The sequence below is a fragment of the Mastigoproctus giganteus genome, chromosome 8, assembly GCF_048544385.1.
Source record: "Mastigoproctus giganteus isolate SK-2022 chromosome 8, ASM4854438v1, whole genome shotgun sequence".
In the NCBI taxonomy this organism is placed as follows: Eukaryota; Metazoa; Arthropoda; class Arachnida; order Uropygi; family Thelyphonidae; genus Mastigoproctus; species Mastigoproctus giganteus.
Genome location: NC_143582.1, coordinates 82,229,844 through 82,249,575, shown reverse-complemented (window position 1 = coordinate 82,249,575; position 19,732 = coordinate 82,229,844). Strand labels below are relative to the sequence as shown.

Sequence of the window (19,732 nt, the reverse complement as noted above, 5' to 3'; positions counted from 1 at the left end):
TAAAATAATGTCTTTTATTCACATACATAATTGTCTATTATGTTAATCTCCTATAGTTAAATGCTATAAATGTGTGTTTACAAACAGAAATAAACTGAAATTAATAATAACAGTAATGGTAATTTCCTTCTACATGCAATAAAATGTATAAAAATTACAATTTTTTACTATTTGATAATTGTTTTTTTCTGCAGATGTGATACTTATTTTTTAAACAAGAACCTTAAATTTTAGAAAAGTAGAATGTGGATGGGACTTTCAAATTCACTCCATTCCTATCTGTCCAAATATACACCATACTCATTGTATAAAGTATCATAATGTGATTCCATTTGTATTTATTTTATTGCTGAATAAAACCCAAGAAAACTACAGCAGGCTATTCCAGGCAATCAAAAATATAGAACTGGGGTCTTTCACTATTGTCTATCATGACAGGTTTTGAGAGATCACCTGTTAATGCATTTAAGGATTTATTTCCTGGCAATGTTAATAGAGGATGATTCTTCCATTTGTCTCAATGTATATGCCGAAAGATACAAGAAAACCTTGAAATTCAGGCTAGGTATGAGAATTTAGTGAAGCCTGATTTCTCTCTTCATATAAGGGATCTGCAATGATTTTTGTTTCAGAGGTATATGTTATTTATTCTTTTGAGATGCTATTAGACACAGAGTTTTATATATCAGAGGTTCTGAAACTTTTATACTTTGCTTCCCCTTGAAATATTTCATAAATTTTGCATCCTTCCCTTCCAGAACAAGTGCAAATAAGCAGATCTGACATAAACTTTAGCAATGTGCATACATTTTTTATGAATTAATATATACTTCAATAAATTTAATCTCAAAGACAGAAATAAAATTGAAATGATGAAAAAAATGAAATAAAACAGTGGGCCCCCAAAAAGTGCATGCTTTATCGCACTTTGGAAACTCTGTGTTGTGTACACACACACACACAATTCTCTCTCTCTCTCTCTCTCTCTCTATATATATATATATATATATATATATATATATAAAATTCAAATTAAATCCAATTGAATCAGAGAACAGACAGCAGAATGAAATGCAAATATGTAAAATAAAAAGAATATAGTAGAGTAAACATCAGTGGCAGCAAACATGCAAAAACCACAACATGTCACGTGTATTTAACTATAAAATGTAAGGTAAAAGCAATGCAAGTCTGTAGAGTGGCAGACCAGTGAAGAGAAAAAGATTTTGAAAAATAAAACAACAATAAATACAAGATAATGAGGAATAGAGTACTGTTGGAGAAACAATCCTAATAAATTTAGAAAAGAGTTTCAATTAAAAGCAATTTAGTGGCACCCACTTAGCAAGGCACCAGTTTCTGAATTACATGAAATATCACTATATGCAATCGTAAACTGCCAACAGCACAAACAGATAGGTAGAAAAAACGGAAAATAATATCAAATTGGATAGAAAAGACTGACTATTATAAATTTCAGTTTTTTTTTTTAAAGACTAACTATTATAAGACTGACTATATAAGTTTTGCCGTTGCAAAACTTATATATCTTATATCTATATCAGATACTTATATATCTGATATCGATATAAGAGATGGGGCATAATAGTCAGTCTTTTCTATCCAATTCGATATTATTTTCCGTTTTTTCTACCTATCTGTTTGCATTGTTGGCAGTTTACGACTGCATATAGTGATATATCACATAATTCAGAAACTGGTGCCTTGCTAAGTGGGCACCACTAAATTTGTTTTAATTGAAACTCTTTTCTAAATTTATTAGGATTGTTTCTCCAACAGTACTTTATTCCTCATTATCTTGTATTTATTGTTGTTTTATTTGTCAAAATCTTTTTCTTTTCACTGGTCTGCCACTCTACTGGCTACATATATATATATATATATATATATCTGATAATTAAAATAAATATGATATTTAAAATAAAAAACATCAGCCAGTAGTACGGCAAAATGCAGAGCGAAAAGAAACACAAAATAATATAAAATAAACAAACAGGGAAGGGAAAGTAGAAATAATAAAACAAAAAGGTAGTCGATAATCCCCTGTATAATTTAGTCATTAAACCCAATTAATAACAACGATGTAAATTTAGAATAATGCCAATTATATATAATTTAGCGGTACCCCCCTCGAAGGTACCAGTTCCAAAAGACGTGAAATATCACCAAAAAGGGGTTAAAGAAACTACAAAAACTAAAATATCAAAATAATAGACTGACTATTATGCCCCATATCGACAGAGGACCACGAGGCCAATAATGGTCAGTCTATTATTTTGATATTTTAGTTTTTGTAGTTTCTTTAACCCCTTTTTGGTGATATTTCACGTCTTTTGGAACTGGTACCTTCGAGGGGGGTACCGCTAAATTATATATAATTGGCATTATTCTAAATTTACATCGTTGTTATTAATTGGGTTTAATGACTAAATTATACAGGGGATTATCGACTACCTTTTTGTTTTATTATCTCTACTTTCCCTTCCCTGTTTGTTTATTTTATATTATTTTGTGTTTCGTTTCGCTCTGCATTTTTGCCGTACTACTGGCTGATGTTTTTTATTTTAAATATCATATTTATTTTAATTATCAGATATAATTAGGCTTCATGTGGAGGATGTGCATTTGCTGCCTCTAATGATAGCTTCATATCCGTATTTATTTATTTTTATTACTTTTGCCTAACTTTTACATCACATTTTATATATATATATATATATACAGAGAGAGAGAGAGAGAGAATCATTATTGACTGACTTGAAGATACGTAGATTGATTGAAAAGTCAACCTAAAGTGGGGTAACAATAGTCACTCCTTTCCTGATAGATATTCTAATTGTTGGAATGTCCACACCACATCATTGAAGGACTTTAAGAAGCAATAATCCAGAAAAGGAATAGCACAGAACATTAACTTATTGATAAGTTCTCGCCATACATCTATTTGAAAGATCATCATTCCCTTGAAGGAGTAAAGTATGAATGAATTGAAGATGAAACTGCTTGTTTCTAGAGCTGAAACATCGATACATGTCAAATAAGTCAGAATAGGTTAGAGAAATATAGTGAAAGAAACATCAAGTATTTATGTGGAACTGCACATAGTTCCCAACTACAGGAAAAAACTGAAAACATAATGGTGGGTGAACTGTTTTTTTTAATCAAGTTTTCCTCAAAAAATAAAACTTGAGGAATAGATTACTTCCTTTCTGATTTGTTTTCTGTGTAACATCAATGACATTTTTCTATTCTAAATACTTTTCATTTAATTCAGACAAACACAATAATCAAATTTAAAAAGGCTTTACTTGCTTGCTCATATATGTTAAAATTTTAAACAAAGTATGTGTATCTATAAATAGATGATAAGTAATAAGGGAGAAGCATATCTGTAAATTCACAGCTGCATTTATTTTTAATGTATGTTTTGTAACCCTTGATTACTTTATATATATTTTGACTTATTTTATTCAATATTTAATCATTCTTAATTTATAATCTATAACATGTTTCCTAGATAATGTTTTGTCTATTTCCTCTAAATGAAATAAAATGATTTCTGCTCATTTTTTTCCTAATTCTATTGTCATACTTTGATTGTAAACGCTGTCCTTAGTCTTTTCAGAAATTTATATATCCTGACCTTTTCATCACAACATTTATTGCATGGTGGTGTATTATGCTCGGCATTTTCTCTGTATCAGTTCAGCTATGGTGTTTTAGTCCTGTGGTATTTTGGTTGTACAGGAGTTTGAATGTGGCATTCTTATCTGAGTGTTTTAGTTTTGTGTTTGATGTAGAACCAAAAGGACAGTGATGGCAAACCTACATGTGTCATGAGTGACATGCATATGAAAAAAGATATTGGCATGGTAGGTCATAAATAAATTTATCCAAAAATATATATTTTCTTCCCCCGCTAAGATAAGTTTGTTTTATGGTTTATTGGACACATTTAACAGTGAAAACCACAAGTGGAACTGTGCACAATACTATGCAACACCAAGTTCTCATTAGAAACAATTGTGCCCAAAATTATATAGCAGTCAAATTCTCATTAGAAACTTTCACACAATTTTGGTTTTTTTATAATATCAATAAAGACTATTTACTAATTTCAAACAGATTTTTTTTTTTCCCTATGGCACACCAAAAGTGTTATATTTTTGGTTCAGCTCATTTCAGAATATATGTCAGAAAAAGTTTGCCAATACTGATATAGGAGAAGAATAATCAGAATGTAAAAAATAAATGTCAAACTTCAAATTGCATACTTCAATATGTAGTCTCTATGGCAACTCTGAGTTGTTATTATTATAAAATTAAACATTTTAGACATTTGCTTTTCTCCTACCTCATCAAAAAGCATAAATATATTCACTATTATTTATAATCAGATTAAAGGTCTTTTTAAACATTATAAGTTTCTTTATATAAATTTAAAAAGTAAACATACTGGGGGCCCTGGAAGCCCTGGAGGGCCCATAAGACCAGGAGGTCCCAAATCTCCAGGATTACCTCTGTCACCTTTTGGACCAGGTTGTCCCTACAGATAGGAAATAATTACTTTTAATAAAGCATTATTATTATATAAGTTTCGTTATTTAACAACCTTTCATATTTGTAAAATAATAAGAGAAGTTTACCTCAATATAGCACGTAGAACACTTCCATATATTACTCTCCAGAAATTAAAACGAAAAAATAAAAAAAACTTACATTAGAGTAATAAATAATTAAAAAATAATTAAAAATCAATTTAACCCAATAAAACTCAATTTAACACAATTAAAAATCAATTTAATGCAATTAAAATAACAAAATTAATTAAAGGAAGAATTTTAACGAAAAAATTACAAAACAATTTTTGTTTCCTGAAGCTGACAATGCTTTTTGACCATATGTCGTGATCACAGGAATGAAAATTACCGAATATGGTTGAGCATGAAACTTAAATAGGGATTATTCGTCTTTGCGCATGCGTGCGAAAGCCCACGAATCAGAGATCAGATATGGCCAACGAACATTAACAGAATTTTCGTATAATTTAATTTCTACGGTTTCGGCAATTAATAGTCATGTATAATTACATTGAACACTAAGTATTTTGGCCTCATTAAATAAAAAAGTATGTTTTTCATTAATTGAGGCCGATGCTGATTAACATGAATATTCGAAGGAAAACGAGTCGAACCCTGGTAAGACAAGTCGCAATCACCGCAAGAAATGTTGTATACCAGGTCATTAATTTGTGTTGCAAACGAGGAAAAGACTGAGCGATTGTTCATATAGTGTTTAATTTCCGTATTGGCCTGGCCACGCCACAATTTTAAATTCGGTATCTTTAAAGAATCTGTTAAGCTGTTTGTGCCACTGTTCAACATATAGGACAGAAATAAAGTATTTTTTGATATCACTATTGTTGGTTGGGTAGTATTTTGTATCCTATCCTTAGCTTGTACCCTAATTTGGTTTATTGTAGCAAGGGAATAACCCCTGTTTAAGAATCTGCTGATTAATATTTGTATTTCTGAGTCCAAAGCAGATTCCATTGTTGAATATTTATAGGGCATTTAGAAATTGATTAAAGATAATTGATCTTTTGTAGGTGAACGGGTGATAGCTGTTATAATGTAGAAGCATACCGGTGTTTGTAGGTTTTCGATAGATATTAAATTGGATTTTATGCGAGTCCCGAGTAAGCGTGAAATTTAGAAAATTTAATGACTTTGTATCCGTCCTCCCTTTCCACTGTAAATTTGAGTCTAGAATGAATATTATTAAACGAATGTAAAATGTCTTGGATAGTACTACTACTATCAGTAATAACTAGAACATCGTCTAAATACCTCCCATAATATGTGATACGGGTTGAAAAGGTGTCAAATGTATATGCTCAATCGATGAGAGACAGATCTCTGATATTAAGCCACTCAGGCTCAATCCCATTGGCAAACCAAAAATTTGTTTGTACACTTTGTCCCGAAAGGTGATATAGTTGGCCTCAATTAACAGCTTAATTAAGTGAAAAATTTCCTTAATAGGAAGTTTCATATAATTAATCAGTATCAGTTATTATTTAATATATCCCAAATAATATCTAATCTGTATTCAACGTTTACATTCGTATATAATGAGGTAACATCTAGTGAGAATAAATTGTCATTGTCGCCAAGTTTACAGTCCTTAAGGTTATTAAATAATGTATCGTAGTTCTTAATCCCAAATTGTATCGCCTGTCTAAAGGGTTTTATAATGCTAATATACGGAAGTGTTCTGTGTACTATATTGAGGTAAACTCTTCTTATTATTTTACAAATATTGATATCAACGTAGAACGTATTGAGCATCACAGCCCTGGTTCATACTATTTAATAATGTTTCATAAAACTATGTATGATTAAGAAATATGAATGTATGCAAACAGTTCATGAAAAAACATGAACCCTGTTACATTTTTACATTTTGTAGGAGACAATTTTGACACTCATTTTGAGTGGTATTATTGTAATTATTAGAGTATTGGTCTAGCAAAATGTTTACTGAATATACTAATCATTCTGTTAATAATTACAATAAACTCCCGATTATTCAAAGACAGTTGAAAAATACAGTTGCTCAGATAAATTAAACCCAGGATAATCCCCAAAATGAGAGAAAAACTCATAATTATGACAACTATATAAATTTATTTACATAAATACTACATTCATTATGAAAACTGTGAGATTTGACATAAAATTTAGGCACCTCCGTAGCCAGGTGGGAAGGAGCAGCAGTACGTAGCACACGCTTCTTGATTAGACCGGGGTTCGAGCCCGTCACCACCAAATACGGAGGATGCGGAAAGGTCAAGGAATGACCACCGCATTTCCCGGAGCAATATGGCCTTAGTTGCTAATGCTCCTAAAAACCAAATAACAAACAAACAACCTAAAATTTAATATATACATTTTTTTTTTTGAAAAATGAGAAAAAAAGAGAACTTTTTTCACTTGATTTGCCTTTCTGTAAATGGTACTACCTAAATTAGTTGCAAAAGTGGCAACTCCATGTTTTTACACATGGTCAAGTAGAGATTCATTAAAATAACATTTGACCAACTTTTTTCATGTTTGTTCATAACTTGAAATTTTTGTTATAGAAAATAGAAAAACCATTTTTGTTTTTAATGCAATGGATGCAAATAGATGCAAAAAACACCCCACTCTAAGGATAATGATAAAATTAGTCACAGCAGTTGTAAAGCTAATACCCTGAGACTACTAGGCAGAAAGCATAGATGTTTCTGAGAAATTCAAGACTGTATTCAAGTCTATAGAAATATTACATGTACTGGGTGGTTATAAAATAAGTTTCCCTATTCAGGAGATCCTAGCGTCAAAACAGTTAGAGATAGCACTGTGAAAATCAGTGAGTATGTCATATAGGGTATGGGGAAGTGATTTGTAGAAGAAAAAAAACAATTAGTTCGAATTTCTGCCATCAGGGGAGAAACTGGCACTGTAAACATGCGATGGAACACTTAACTTAGGATTAGATTTTAATATCAGTACTTAAGAAATCTACAGATATTGTTCTATGTGCTTTCTTTCACTTGAGATGACATCCTGAAAACGGACTACGTGCGACACAGTTTCGTGTAGCATCTAATTGGGGATGTTGGCTACATGTTGTTTAATGCTTGCTTTCAAATCGACAAGCATCTGTATATAGACACTGTAAACTGTCTTTCAGGTATCCCCATAGCCAGAAATCACAGGGATTGAGATCTGTGATCAGGCTGGCCAGAACTGTGAAAAGTCTCTAGAAACAATGCGATCATTTCCGAATGTTGAATGGAGCAGTTCCTTCACTTGTCGACCAACGTGAAGAGGGGTACCATCTTGCATGAACACTATGGTCTCCAAGCATTTCCTTTCTTGCAGAGTGTGAATAATGTGATCTCTTAGAAGAGAGCAGTACTGTGCACTAGTTACCGTACACCTTATGGGGCCATGAGGTGTAGACTCTTCAAAGTAAAATGGTCTAATTATAAACTCTGCTGCGAATCCACACCATACTGTAATGTATGGACTTTGTAGCGGTCTTTCATGCACAGCAGATGGACAAGAAGTTCCCCATATTTGGCAGTTTTATGCATTTACAGCCCCATGAAGAGTGAAATGTGCCTCATCAGACCACAAGATCATTCGAGCCCATGTATCATCAAGTTCCATACGAGCCAAAAATCGTAGAGCAAAGTCTATTCATTGTTGCTGATTATAAGACTTTAGTTCTTGCACTACGTGAATCTTGTACAGGAACCAGGGTAAAATTATTTGAAGCACTTTACGTACAATAGACCAAGGAAGGTTCAAGTCACTTGACAGAACTCTGGCACTACTGACTGGTAGTGTTTCACATTCTGACCATTGCAACTGCCACTTCATCCACTACCTCCATTCTGATACGTGGTTGTCCCCTGCCTGGAATTATACCTAATTCCCCGGTCGCTTCAAATTTCTTTATTAGTTTTTGAAGCCCCACTAACATCAAAGGTCCTTTACACAAACCTTTAAGTTTCCGATATTCACGTAGTGCTGCATTAGCGTTACTATTATTCTGGTAGAACAGTTTTACTAAAAGAGCACATTCCTTTTTTGTAAGAGCCATAATGGTTATTGACAGTGGCATTGGCCTTTCTGCTTTTATCTAAGAGGATGTCATTTGTGTAAGCAGTGCGTCTTGAAGTAAATGACAACTTTTACATATGTGCAGTGCTGTTTTCCCCCCTGGTGGCAGAACTTTTAACTAATTTTTTTTTTTCTTTTATAAATTGCTTCCCCATACCCTAAATGACATACCCACCGATTTTCACAATGCTAACCCTAACCATTTTGACACTAGATTCTCCTGAATAGGGAAACTTATTTTATAACCACCTGGTATAATAAACACAAGGCACCTCCGCAGCCAGGTGGGAAGGAGCAGCAGTGTGTAGCACAGGCTTCTTGATTAGACTGAGGTTCGAGCCCGTCACCACCAAATACGGAAGATGCGGAAAGGTCAGGGAATGACCACTGCATATCCCGGAGCAATATGGCCTTAGTTGCTAATGCTCCTAAAAACCAAATAACAAACAACAAACAAACAAACAAAACAACATATAATAAACAACAGCTGTAATGGATTCCACATATTTATTTTTGTTATTTGACTTAAACTGATTTGGACCTCCAACCCACAGAGACCTTGGTTAATCAACCCTTGGATAATCAAGAGTCAACTGCATCTAATTACTGGCAGAGTAGTCAATAATTATGAATATTAATGTAAAATATAATAATGAAAATATACACTTTCCAATACAAATTAATAATTTTCATTAAAAAAAGAAGCTATATGCAATTTTTCTCAGAATAATAGAGCAATTTATATAATTTCTTATTTTATATATAAGATATGGTCAATAAATAATGCACAATAATGCTGTCATTTTTTCACAATTATACACTCAGTGATCACTGAATTATGACCATCCCATCCATAACAGACCATGCCCAATAACTCGCAGCATAAAAAACTGAACAGCTTCGTAACTTCCAGATGCTAATTACCGCTGAACAACAGTAATTAGGATCTGGTTGTGCAAGTCAGAGTGAGAAAGTAATAGTTATGGGCTGTAGTGAAGATATCACAGTTTCAAAAGGGCATGATTATGGGAGCTCGTGCATTGGGTGCTTCCATATTGGAAATGGCAAGTCTTGGTTGCTCACCCCACTGTGGTTAAGGTGTAAAAAGAATGGTGTTGGACAGGTCAAACAACCTTCCACTGACAGAACTCTGCATGGTTTACAATTTTTATAAATTAATAGATGTTTTTAACTCAGTTTTTTTACCCTGAATTCAGAAATGCTATTCATTTTTTTCTATCAAGTACCTTTTTTTCACAACTCACTTAAGTTGATGTCATGAGTTGTATTATTGAATGTATTAAGTTAGGAGTAAATTTGTACATTAAATCTTCACATGTTGGCAACCCTCCCTTCAGTCACTTGTTTTTTGATCATGAGATCTCCGCACAGCAATGTTATCAGTGTGAGTTCAGTTTATTTTTGGGGATATTATGTCAAACTTGTGCTGAAAAGTGAGTGAAATCTCTTCACACAAGTGTTTGAACAATCCAAACTTATTTTGTTATATTTGTGGAAGTTATGTAGTCCTCAAGCAGAGACAAGATATTACAGACTTTGTAAAAAATGTGTATTGTGCTTATTTTGGAGTGAAACTCGGTGACCAAAATAAACAATCAGCTCCACATAAAGTTTGTCAAATCTGTGTTGAACCATTGAGATTGTAGAAAAATTATAAAAAGAAGGCTATCATTTAAAATTTCCAAGATTTGGCAGGAGCCTACAAACCACTGTGATCACTGTTATTACTTTTGTTAGTTAATGTAGAGGGATACAATACAAAGAGTAAGAAGGGCATTGTGTATCCTAATATTTATCTGCCATTAGACCAATCCCATTCCAGAGGGCATGGAATTGGCAAGTAGATAACTTGCCAATTCCATGCCCTCCTCTTATATTGGAGAATGCAGCAGCAAAGAGTGCTGAAAGCAAAGCTTCTAAAGATGAAACTGAAGTCTACATGCCTGGAGACATTGAGTCCAGCTCTGAACTGTTTTCACAGTATGAACTAAATGGTCTGGTAAGACATTTAAAAATTTATCAAAAGAATCTGCAGAACTCCTTGGTTATAGACTGAAGTTAAACAATCTTCTAGCATATGGGACATTTTTCTAATGGTACAAACACAGAGCACGAGAACTAGTTCCTTAATTTTCTGAGGATGATTCTATGACTTTTTGCAGAATGAACTATTTAGGAATTATTCACAATTCTACACAGCAGAGACTTTTTTTATTGACTCATCAAAGAGGAGTCTTAAAGGTGTGTTGCTCTAGAGTCAGCGGCTGGAGACTAGGCACTTGTGAGGTGAGATGAGTGAGGTGTATAAGGCCTTGAATGGGTTGAGCATGCTGAATTCTGATGGGATTCTTCTGCTTTCTCAGATTACGAACCTGAGGGGGCATAAATTCAAATTGGGAAAAGACAGTTGTAGAATAGATGTGCAGAAATTTGCCTTTAGCCAGCAGGTGGTTAATTGCTGGAACAAACTTCCATCTGTCGCTATTTGAAGTTGACAGCTTACATAAATTCAAGGTGGAACTGTACAAATTTTTAGAGGGAATGGATGTGTGAAATTGGCATTTTTTTCTTTTTTTTTGGCTGATGTTACATAAGCTCATATGCTTGATTTCTTGCATCACATGCCTCCATTAATACTATTAATTACTATTACAGTGGAAATTAATAAGGATCAATGTCAGTAGCTCACTCTGTGTATTTGAAACATATGAGAACTTGAAGTTGTTGTTGACAAATATAAGTATGAAGAACATGGTTGGGTGGTCTGTGCTAACTTTAAAGTGATAGGCAGGCTACTTGGACAGCAATCTGGCTACACAAAAATGCTTTGCTTTTTGTGTGAGTGGGACACTCGGGCAAGGAGTAAGCACTGCGATGTTAAGGTCTGGCCAAAGAGGGATAGTTTATTGCCTAATCAAAGAACATAGTTCATAAACCATTGGTAGATCCCAAAACTGTCCTTATTCCACCCTTGCACATCAAACTGGGTTTGAAGAAACAGTTTGTGAAAGCTTTACCTCAAGAAGGTTGCTGCTCCAACTGCCTTTGTACTAAATTCCCATCATTCGCCCAAGAGAAGTTAAAACAAGGTATTCTTGTTGGATCTCAAATTCACAAACTGATGAGGGACCAAGATTTTGAGGGAACTATGAATAAAAGCGAAAAACAAGCATGGATTAGCTTCAGGTCTGTTGTTGGAACTTTGGAACGTCTTAGGAAACAAGGATCCAGACTACAAGAATATAGTTGAAAATATTTTGGCAAACATCAAAAAGCTGGGCTGAAACATGAGTGTCAAGGTACATTTTTTACATTCCCACATCAACTACTTCCCAGAAAATCTAAGAAGTATTAGTGAAGAACAGAGCAAGAGGTTTCACCAGGACATTAAAGATGTGGAGATGAGGTAACAGGGGAGGTGGAATATCAACATGATGACTGGCTATTGCTGGAATTAAGGCTGTAAAGTAGAAGGATCTGCAAGGAAATCAAAGAAATAAAAATTTGACCCATCACAGATCAGTTTTTAAAATGAGGGGTGAGCGGTTAGCAGACTTTTTACCACATTGCCCCTTTACTAGTGTTTTAAACATGTATTTAAATATAAAAGATTGGTAAAAGTAACATTTTTAATAATTTCAGTGCAAAATTCTGCCAAAATTAATAAACATTTTGTGAAGAATCAAATTTTCTTAGCATTAGCATTAGTAGAGGCATTTGATGCAAGAAAGCAAGCTTATGCAGCATCAGCCAAAAAAAAAAAAAAAAAAACCCACTTCCACTTCACACCTCTGTTCGTTCAAAATACCTGTCCAGCTGAGCCTTAAACTTATTTAGGCTATCAACCTCCACCACAAGGGATGGCAGTCTGTTCCACCAACCAACCACCCGCTGGCTAAAGGCAAATTTCCTCACGTCTATCCTACATCTGTCTTTCCTCAATTTGAATTTATGCCCTCTCAGGTGATTTTTCTGAGCTAGAGGAAGAATCCCATCAGCATTGAGCATGCTTAAACCATTCAAGGCTTTATACACCTCTATCAGATCACCTCGCTGGTGCCTAGTCTCCAGACACTGTAATTTGCAAAACTTAAGCCTTTCCTCGTAAGAGCACCCCTTTGTTCCATTCACTAATCTTGTTGCCCTTCTCTGTACTCGTTCCAGCAGCTCTACATCCTTCTTGAAATGAGGCCTCCAGACCTGTATACAGTACTCTAGGTGTGGCCTGACCATTGCCTTATACAATGGAATAATCACCTCCTTATCCCTGCTGGAAAAATTCCTGTATATCATTGACAATACTCCATGAGCTACTCTTGCAGCCCGTCTGCACTGCTCAGAGAACTTCATATCTGCCTGCACAATCACCCCCAAGTCCCTTTCATTCTCTACCACTGTCAGTGTAGTACCACAGAGTTGATACGTTGCCCTGGGGTTGCTGTTTCCCATGTGTAGTACTTTACATTTGTCAATGTTAAACTTCATTTGCCACCTCTCAGCCCATCTGCTCAACCTTTCCAGATCCTGTTGCAGCAGTGTAGTGTCAGTAGTGTCCTTGACAACCCTGCCAACCTTTGTATCATCTGCAAACTTGGACATTAAGCTTGATATACCATCATCAATATCATTTATAAATACAGAAAACAATAATGGACCCAACACTGAGCCCTGAGGGACTCCACTAATAACATTAGTCCACGATGAGCAGTGTCCATTGATTACCACTCTCTGTCTTCTCCCCCTCAACCACCCCTTTATCCATAGCAGCAATTTGCCTCCAATGTCACACTGCTCCAATTTGTGTAGCAGTCTTCCATGTGCAACAGTATCAAAAGCCTTTCTAAGATCCAAGTATATAATATCAAAGTTATTCCCTGCATCCAGTTCTTTTGTGACTGCATCATAATATCCAAACAAGTTGGTCAGGCAAGACTTCCCCTTAACAAAACCATGCTGTGTCTGAGCTATAACTGAAGTCTTGTCTAAATGATCCTGCAGTGCTTCTTTAACCAGTGCCTCCATTAATTTTCCTGGAACAGAAGTTAAGCTCACAGGTCTATAGTTACTTGTGTCAGCCTTTGATCCTCCTTTGTGAATTGGGGTCACATTTGCACATTTCCAGTCTATGGGTACCTCCCCTGAGTCCAAGGAAGCTCTCATAATTATGGCTAAGGGTTTGCTTACTTCCTTTGCTGCCTCCTTTAATATAACTGGATAGATCCCATCCACCCCGGGTGCCTTTCTTGTGTTTATCTTCAACAGTTTCTCCTCCACTTTACTCCCAGTTATTTCAAGATTCTCTAGCTTACTGCTAGAGTTGAATACACCTCTGGCATTCCCCTTGCTGAATAACTCCTCATGTGTGAATGTCGATGCAAAATATTCATTTAGTTTGTTAGCTACCTGAGCAGGATCACCAACAGTTGACCCATCAATATCAAGTGGACCAATCTGATTCATCCCCTTCCTTCTAGAGTTTACATAAGTAAAGAACTCTTTGCTGTTTTTCTTTGCATCCCTTGCCAAGGATTTCTCGTAATCTGCCTTCGCCTTCCTAACCTCCTTTGTAACTTGGTTGCATATCAACTTGTATCTATCATAGGCTTCTGTGTCATGTGTTAATTTGTAAGTATCCCATGCATTTTTCTTCTCTGCCATATGCCTCATTAGTTCATCTGACATCCATTTTGGCCTAAACCTTGAACAATATTTCTTAGTTGGTATGTAAAGCCTAGTAGCTTCCAAGATATGTTCTTTGAATGCTTCCCATTTTGAATTTGCTGTTGGTAACATCATCAGTTGGTCCCACTGTATAGAATTTAAATACTGTCTCAGTCCATCGTAGTCGCCTTTACGGAAGCAATAACCCTTCCCTTTACCCCTAATGGTAGTTACCTCTTTCAGTAAATCCCACTTCAGCACACTGTGATCACTGCCACCTAGTGGTTCATTTATCTGCAGATTCTTAATGCATGAAGAATCACTGCTGATAATCAAATCAAGAGTATTACTCCCTCTAGTTGCCTCCTGAACATGCTGATGTAGAAAACAATCATCCAATAAATCCACAAAAGCCCTGCTAGTGTGTGAGTAACCAGCCCCCAAATTCCAGTCAATATCTGGGAAATTAAAATCTCCCATTATAAGACTCTCTGATTTACTGGCCCACTCTATTTCCCTGTACAGTTCCTTATTATACTCATCAGAGTCATTAGGCCTATAGCACACTCCTACTCTCAATTTTGATCTCCCAATGCTTATGTCACACCAAACTGACTCAACACTGCACTGTCCAGAGATGTCGACTGGCTTCACTTCCTTGGTTTTTATGTGTTTCTTAACTAATAGCATAACCCCTCCCCCCTTCCTATCCTGTCTATCCTTTCTGTAGACGTTGTACTCCCCAAATTGCAGTTCTGCATCCCTTATATCTGTGTGACACCACGTCTCTGATATCCCAACAATATCTGCCTTTGATGTTTTGAGCAATACCTCAAATTCATCAAATTTATTTACTAAACTCCTAGCATTGGTGTACACGCAAGTATACCTGCACCTGTTTCTATTCTTAGCTACCCTAACACAACCCATGTGTTTATTTGTACCGCAATGGCTCCCAGCAGTCTCTGAAATACCATGCATCTTGTTTTTCAGGCTTCTGCTCATTCTAATAGAAGCAGTGCAAGAATCTCTTTCACCTCTGCCAGTGGCTACTGTCAATCTATTGGTCTTTGTCTCCCCCCAAGCTAGCAGTTTTCCGACCCACCTAACACTGCCTCGATAGCATCAGCAAATATTCTTGCACCCTTTCTATTTAAGTGTATCCCATCCCTGTAGAAGCAATCTCTCCTGTTAACAAGTACAGTCCAGGCTGAAAAAAATTCTACCCCTTGAGCCTTGCACAATCTTTCCAGGGCCGAATTGATCGACAAGGCTCTCATCATATACTCCCTCCTATCGTGTCTGGGCAGAATTGCAGACACTTTCAAATTCAACCCTAATTCTCGGCTTTTGTTCAACAGTGACCTGTACTTGTTAAGTAATTCTGCTGGTCTCCTACTCTTAATATTATTAGTGCCAACGTGTACAACTATATCACCTTTTGTGCCCTTAAAAGATGATATTCGCTCTACAACGTCATCAACCTTTGCCCCTGGCAGACATACCCTGGTCCTGTTCCACCTATCTTTTTTACAAAGCATGTTCCCCGTTTCCCTGACAATAGAGTCACCAACAACTACTAGTTCCTTCGGGACCAGCGCATTCTGCCTTGGGGGTTGTCTCTGTGTCACGCGATGCCCAAGTGCAAGCTCTGGCGTTGATGTGGGCAGCTGAGAGCTTGATGGGCCCCTCAATTTAGTTTCTTCGAGGGCATCCACCCTGTCCTTCAAGCTCTCATATAGGCCCACAAGAACGCCGAGTTGTTGCCTGATATCGATACACTCCTTGCATCGCGCACACACAAAGACATCCCCCTTGGCAGTATCATGTCCCGTACCCGATTGCTCTGCAAACATCAAGCAAACAGTGCATTTTATAAGGCTGTGAGTCAGAGGACAACTGCCCCCCTCAGTTCTGCTCTGAGCCACAGCGCTTCCATTAGCTTGAGCCTTTTGCTTTGCTGCTCTGGTCTGAGTCATGATTCTATTAATTTATTAATTAATTATAATTAATTATGTTATGTTATTAATTATGTTAAATATAATTAATTATATTACGTTTGTAATCTAAGTCGTTAGTCGTTATATGTATTTATTTAAACGTACAATTTAACTGCTAACGAAGTTCAACTAACGCTATCTAGTGCGGCATACAACTATCGTATCACAATGGCGGGAAAATTACGAACGCTAGCGGAGTTGAAACACGTGGAAACCTTTACCGATACTTTTATGCAATTACAAGGCCGAGTAAAGAATAAATACACCAAGTTAATCAGAAAATCACAAAATAATGTTATACTACTAAATTTAAATCAAAAGTTTTAGAAAAACAATAATTTCAAATCAATAAATAAGAAAAATCCACTTAGCGGCTTGGAACACGACCGTCTCTAGTAGCCTCGTCAGCAGACTCCCCATTCTTCTTTTGTGATTTTGAATAAACCCATGATGAAACAAACAAACAGAAGTTATTTTTGAAATCAGAATTAGAAAATGATTCAGAAACACAGTTTTATGAAAAATAAATCAGCGAATTTTTTTCAAAATGCATAGTAGGGTTTACAGGTAGATTGTTTACAGGCATAGTAGTGTTCACGGTGAGAGAAGGATGAAGGGTGCAGCATGTTGTAAGGGCTCATTGGCAGGTCATTGTGCGATAGTTGACATTGCAATACAATATGGGAATTGCAATAACAATATTGTACATGATGATGCACTGCACACTTAGACATATGGGGTTCCAAAGCAGATGACCAGGCACATCTCTTCATTGCTGATCATTATCAATGGCAAATACTCTGGTGTCAAAACATGCTAGTTAGACACTGGATGATCGTAAATGAGTCCAAATACCTGGCACAATACCAACAATGCCTTTGTGTGTGTGGTGCAAGTGACATGAGTCCATGGACCCAACATACAAGGTGACAATATCCAGGCAGGTGGTCTGGATATTGTGTATTCTCATTGAGTACAAATAGGTCGAATACATTCCGCATCTGCCCTACAGACATGACCTTGCAATTTTTTTATTTTATTTTATTTCCAAAGTGAAGTGAGAAACTGCAAGGGAAATGTTTCCAGTGATCAGAAGGGTTTGTTTGTTAGTTGGTTTTTAGGAGCATTAGTAACTAAGGCCATATTGCTCCGGGATATGTGGTGGACATTCCCTGACCTTTCCGCATCCTCCGTATTTGGTGGTGACGGGCTAGAACCCCGGTCTAATCAAGAAGCGTGTGCTACGTACTGCTGCTCCTTCCCACCCGGCTACGGAGGCGCCACCAGTGATCAGAAGAAGTTGTCAAGACATCGGAGGTGATTCTCAGATGCATGTCAAAAAATGGCTTCCACCACCTTTTTTTGAAGAATGGTAGAAATGCTGGCCTAAGTGCATTTCATCAAATGGGAACTACTTTGAAAAGGACAATCAAAATATGGATGATTAATAAATGTATGTTATGAAAAAAAAAAAAACATATAACTATTATTTAATGAATGGCTCTCATATATGTGGTTGTATATGGCAATTCTTTTTACAAAGGAAAGTAATATTGCAGCTTAAGTTTTATTATCTAGGAATGATGAAATGGTGAGAGATTCCCGAGACATTCCTGTGCAGGGAATTCTGTTTACTACAAGTTGCCCAGCCTGTGCATTCATGGGCTAGGTAGTCCACAAGAATATGATGGTTGTTGTTGTGGGGTTTTAGTTACATCAGCAGCTTAGACCATATTATTCTGTAAATGTTATGTGTGTGAATTGCTTGTGTTCTGTGGTCTATTTCCCTGTGAAATTTTAGGTTTATTTTATAGCGTTCCATGCTCATCAAAGGGTGCATATAAAATGCTACATACATAGCATTATCATTAGTAAAGGCACACAATGAAAGAAAGCACGCTCATACAGCATTAGCCAAAAAAAAAAAAAAAAAACCTTTCCCATTTCACTGATCCATTCATTCCAAAATGTTTGTCTAGTCCTGCCTTGGATTTATTTAAGCTATCAACTTCCACAATGACAGATGGAAGTTTGCCTTTAGCCAGCGGGTAAAGGCAAACTTCCGCACATCTATCCCACAACTGTCCTTCCTCAGTTTGAATCTATGCCCCCTCAGGTTTGTAATCTGAGCAAGATGAAGAATCCCATCAGCATTAAGCTGTTGTTGTTGTTATTTTGGTTTTTAGGAGCATTAGCAACTAAGTCCATATTGCTCCCGAGATATGCGGTGGTCATTTCCTGACCTTTCTGCATCCTCCGTATTTGGTGGGCACGGGCTCGAACCCCGGTCTAATCAAGAAGCGTGTGCTACGTGCTGCTGCTCCTGCCCACCTGGCTACGGAGGCGCCTAAGCATTAAGCATGCTCAATCCATTCAAGGCTTTATACATCTCAATCAAATCGCCTCGCAGTTGCCTAGTCTCCAGAAGCTGCAATTTGTAGAACTTAAGCCTTTCTTCATAAGAGCACCCCTTTGTTCCCTTCACCAGTCTTGTTGCCCTTCTCTGTACTCATTTTAGCAACTCTACATCCTTACAAAAATGAGGCTTCTGGACCTGTACACAGTACTCAAGGTGAGTTCTGACCATTGCCTTATACAAGGGGATAATCACCTCCTTATCCCTGCTCATAAAATTCCTGTATATCATTGACAAGACCCCATGACATACTCTGCCTACACAATTATCCCCAGGTCTGTTTCATTCTCCTCTACCCTGAGTGTAACACCATGTAATTGGTATATTTCTCTGGAGTTACTGCTACCCATATGCGGTACTTGACATTTATCAACTTCAGTTGCTACTTCCCAGCCCATCTACCCAACTTTTCCAGATCTTGTTGCAACAACATACTGTCATTATTACTGTCAACATACTGTCATTGTTATTAACAACCCTGCCAACCTTTGTATCATCTGCAAACTTTGAAATTAAGCTTTATATACCTTCATCAATATCACTGATAAATATACAAAACAACAATATGCTCCACACTGAACCTGAGGGACACCACTAATATCATTAGTCTACTAATACTACTAATATTACACTACTAATATCATGTAGAGCAGTACCCATTGACCACCACCACTCTCTGTCTTCTCCCACTCAACCATCCTTTTATCCACTGTAGCAACTTGCCCTTAATGCCATACTGCTCAAATTTGTACAGTAGTCTTCATGTGCAACAGTATTAAAAGCTTTCCTGAAATCCAAGTATATAATATCAAAATTATTTTTTGCATCCAGTTCCTTTGTGACCACATCATCCAATCAAATTGGTCAGACAATACCTCCCCTTAACAAACCCATGCTGTGTCCGAATTATTGCAGCAGTCTTGTCTAAATGATCCTGC

General features: G+C 36.3%; 1 protein-coding gene across 1 annotated transcript in view; it reads right to left on the bottom strand.

The window, feature by feature from the left end:
- Nucleotides 1-19,732, bottom strand: part of LOC150081680 (uncharacterized) — an 833,960-nt gene that overhangs the window by 402,830 nt on the left and 411,398 nt on the right. The window contains exon 14 of the mRNA XM_090380284.1: nucleotides 4,478-4,567. Within this exon, the coding sequence (XP_090236410.1) occupies nucleotides 4,478-4,567 (90 nt within the window). The remainder of the gene's footprint in view (nucleotides 1-4,477; nucleotides 4,568-19,732) is intronic.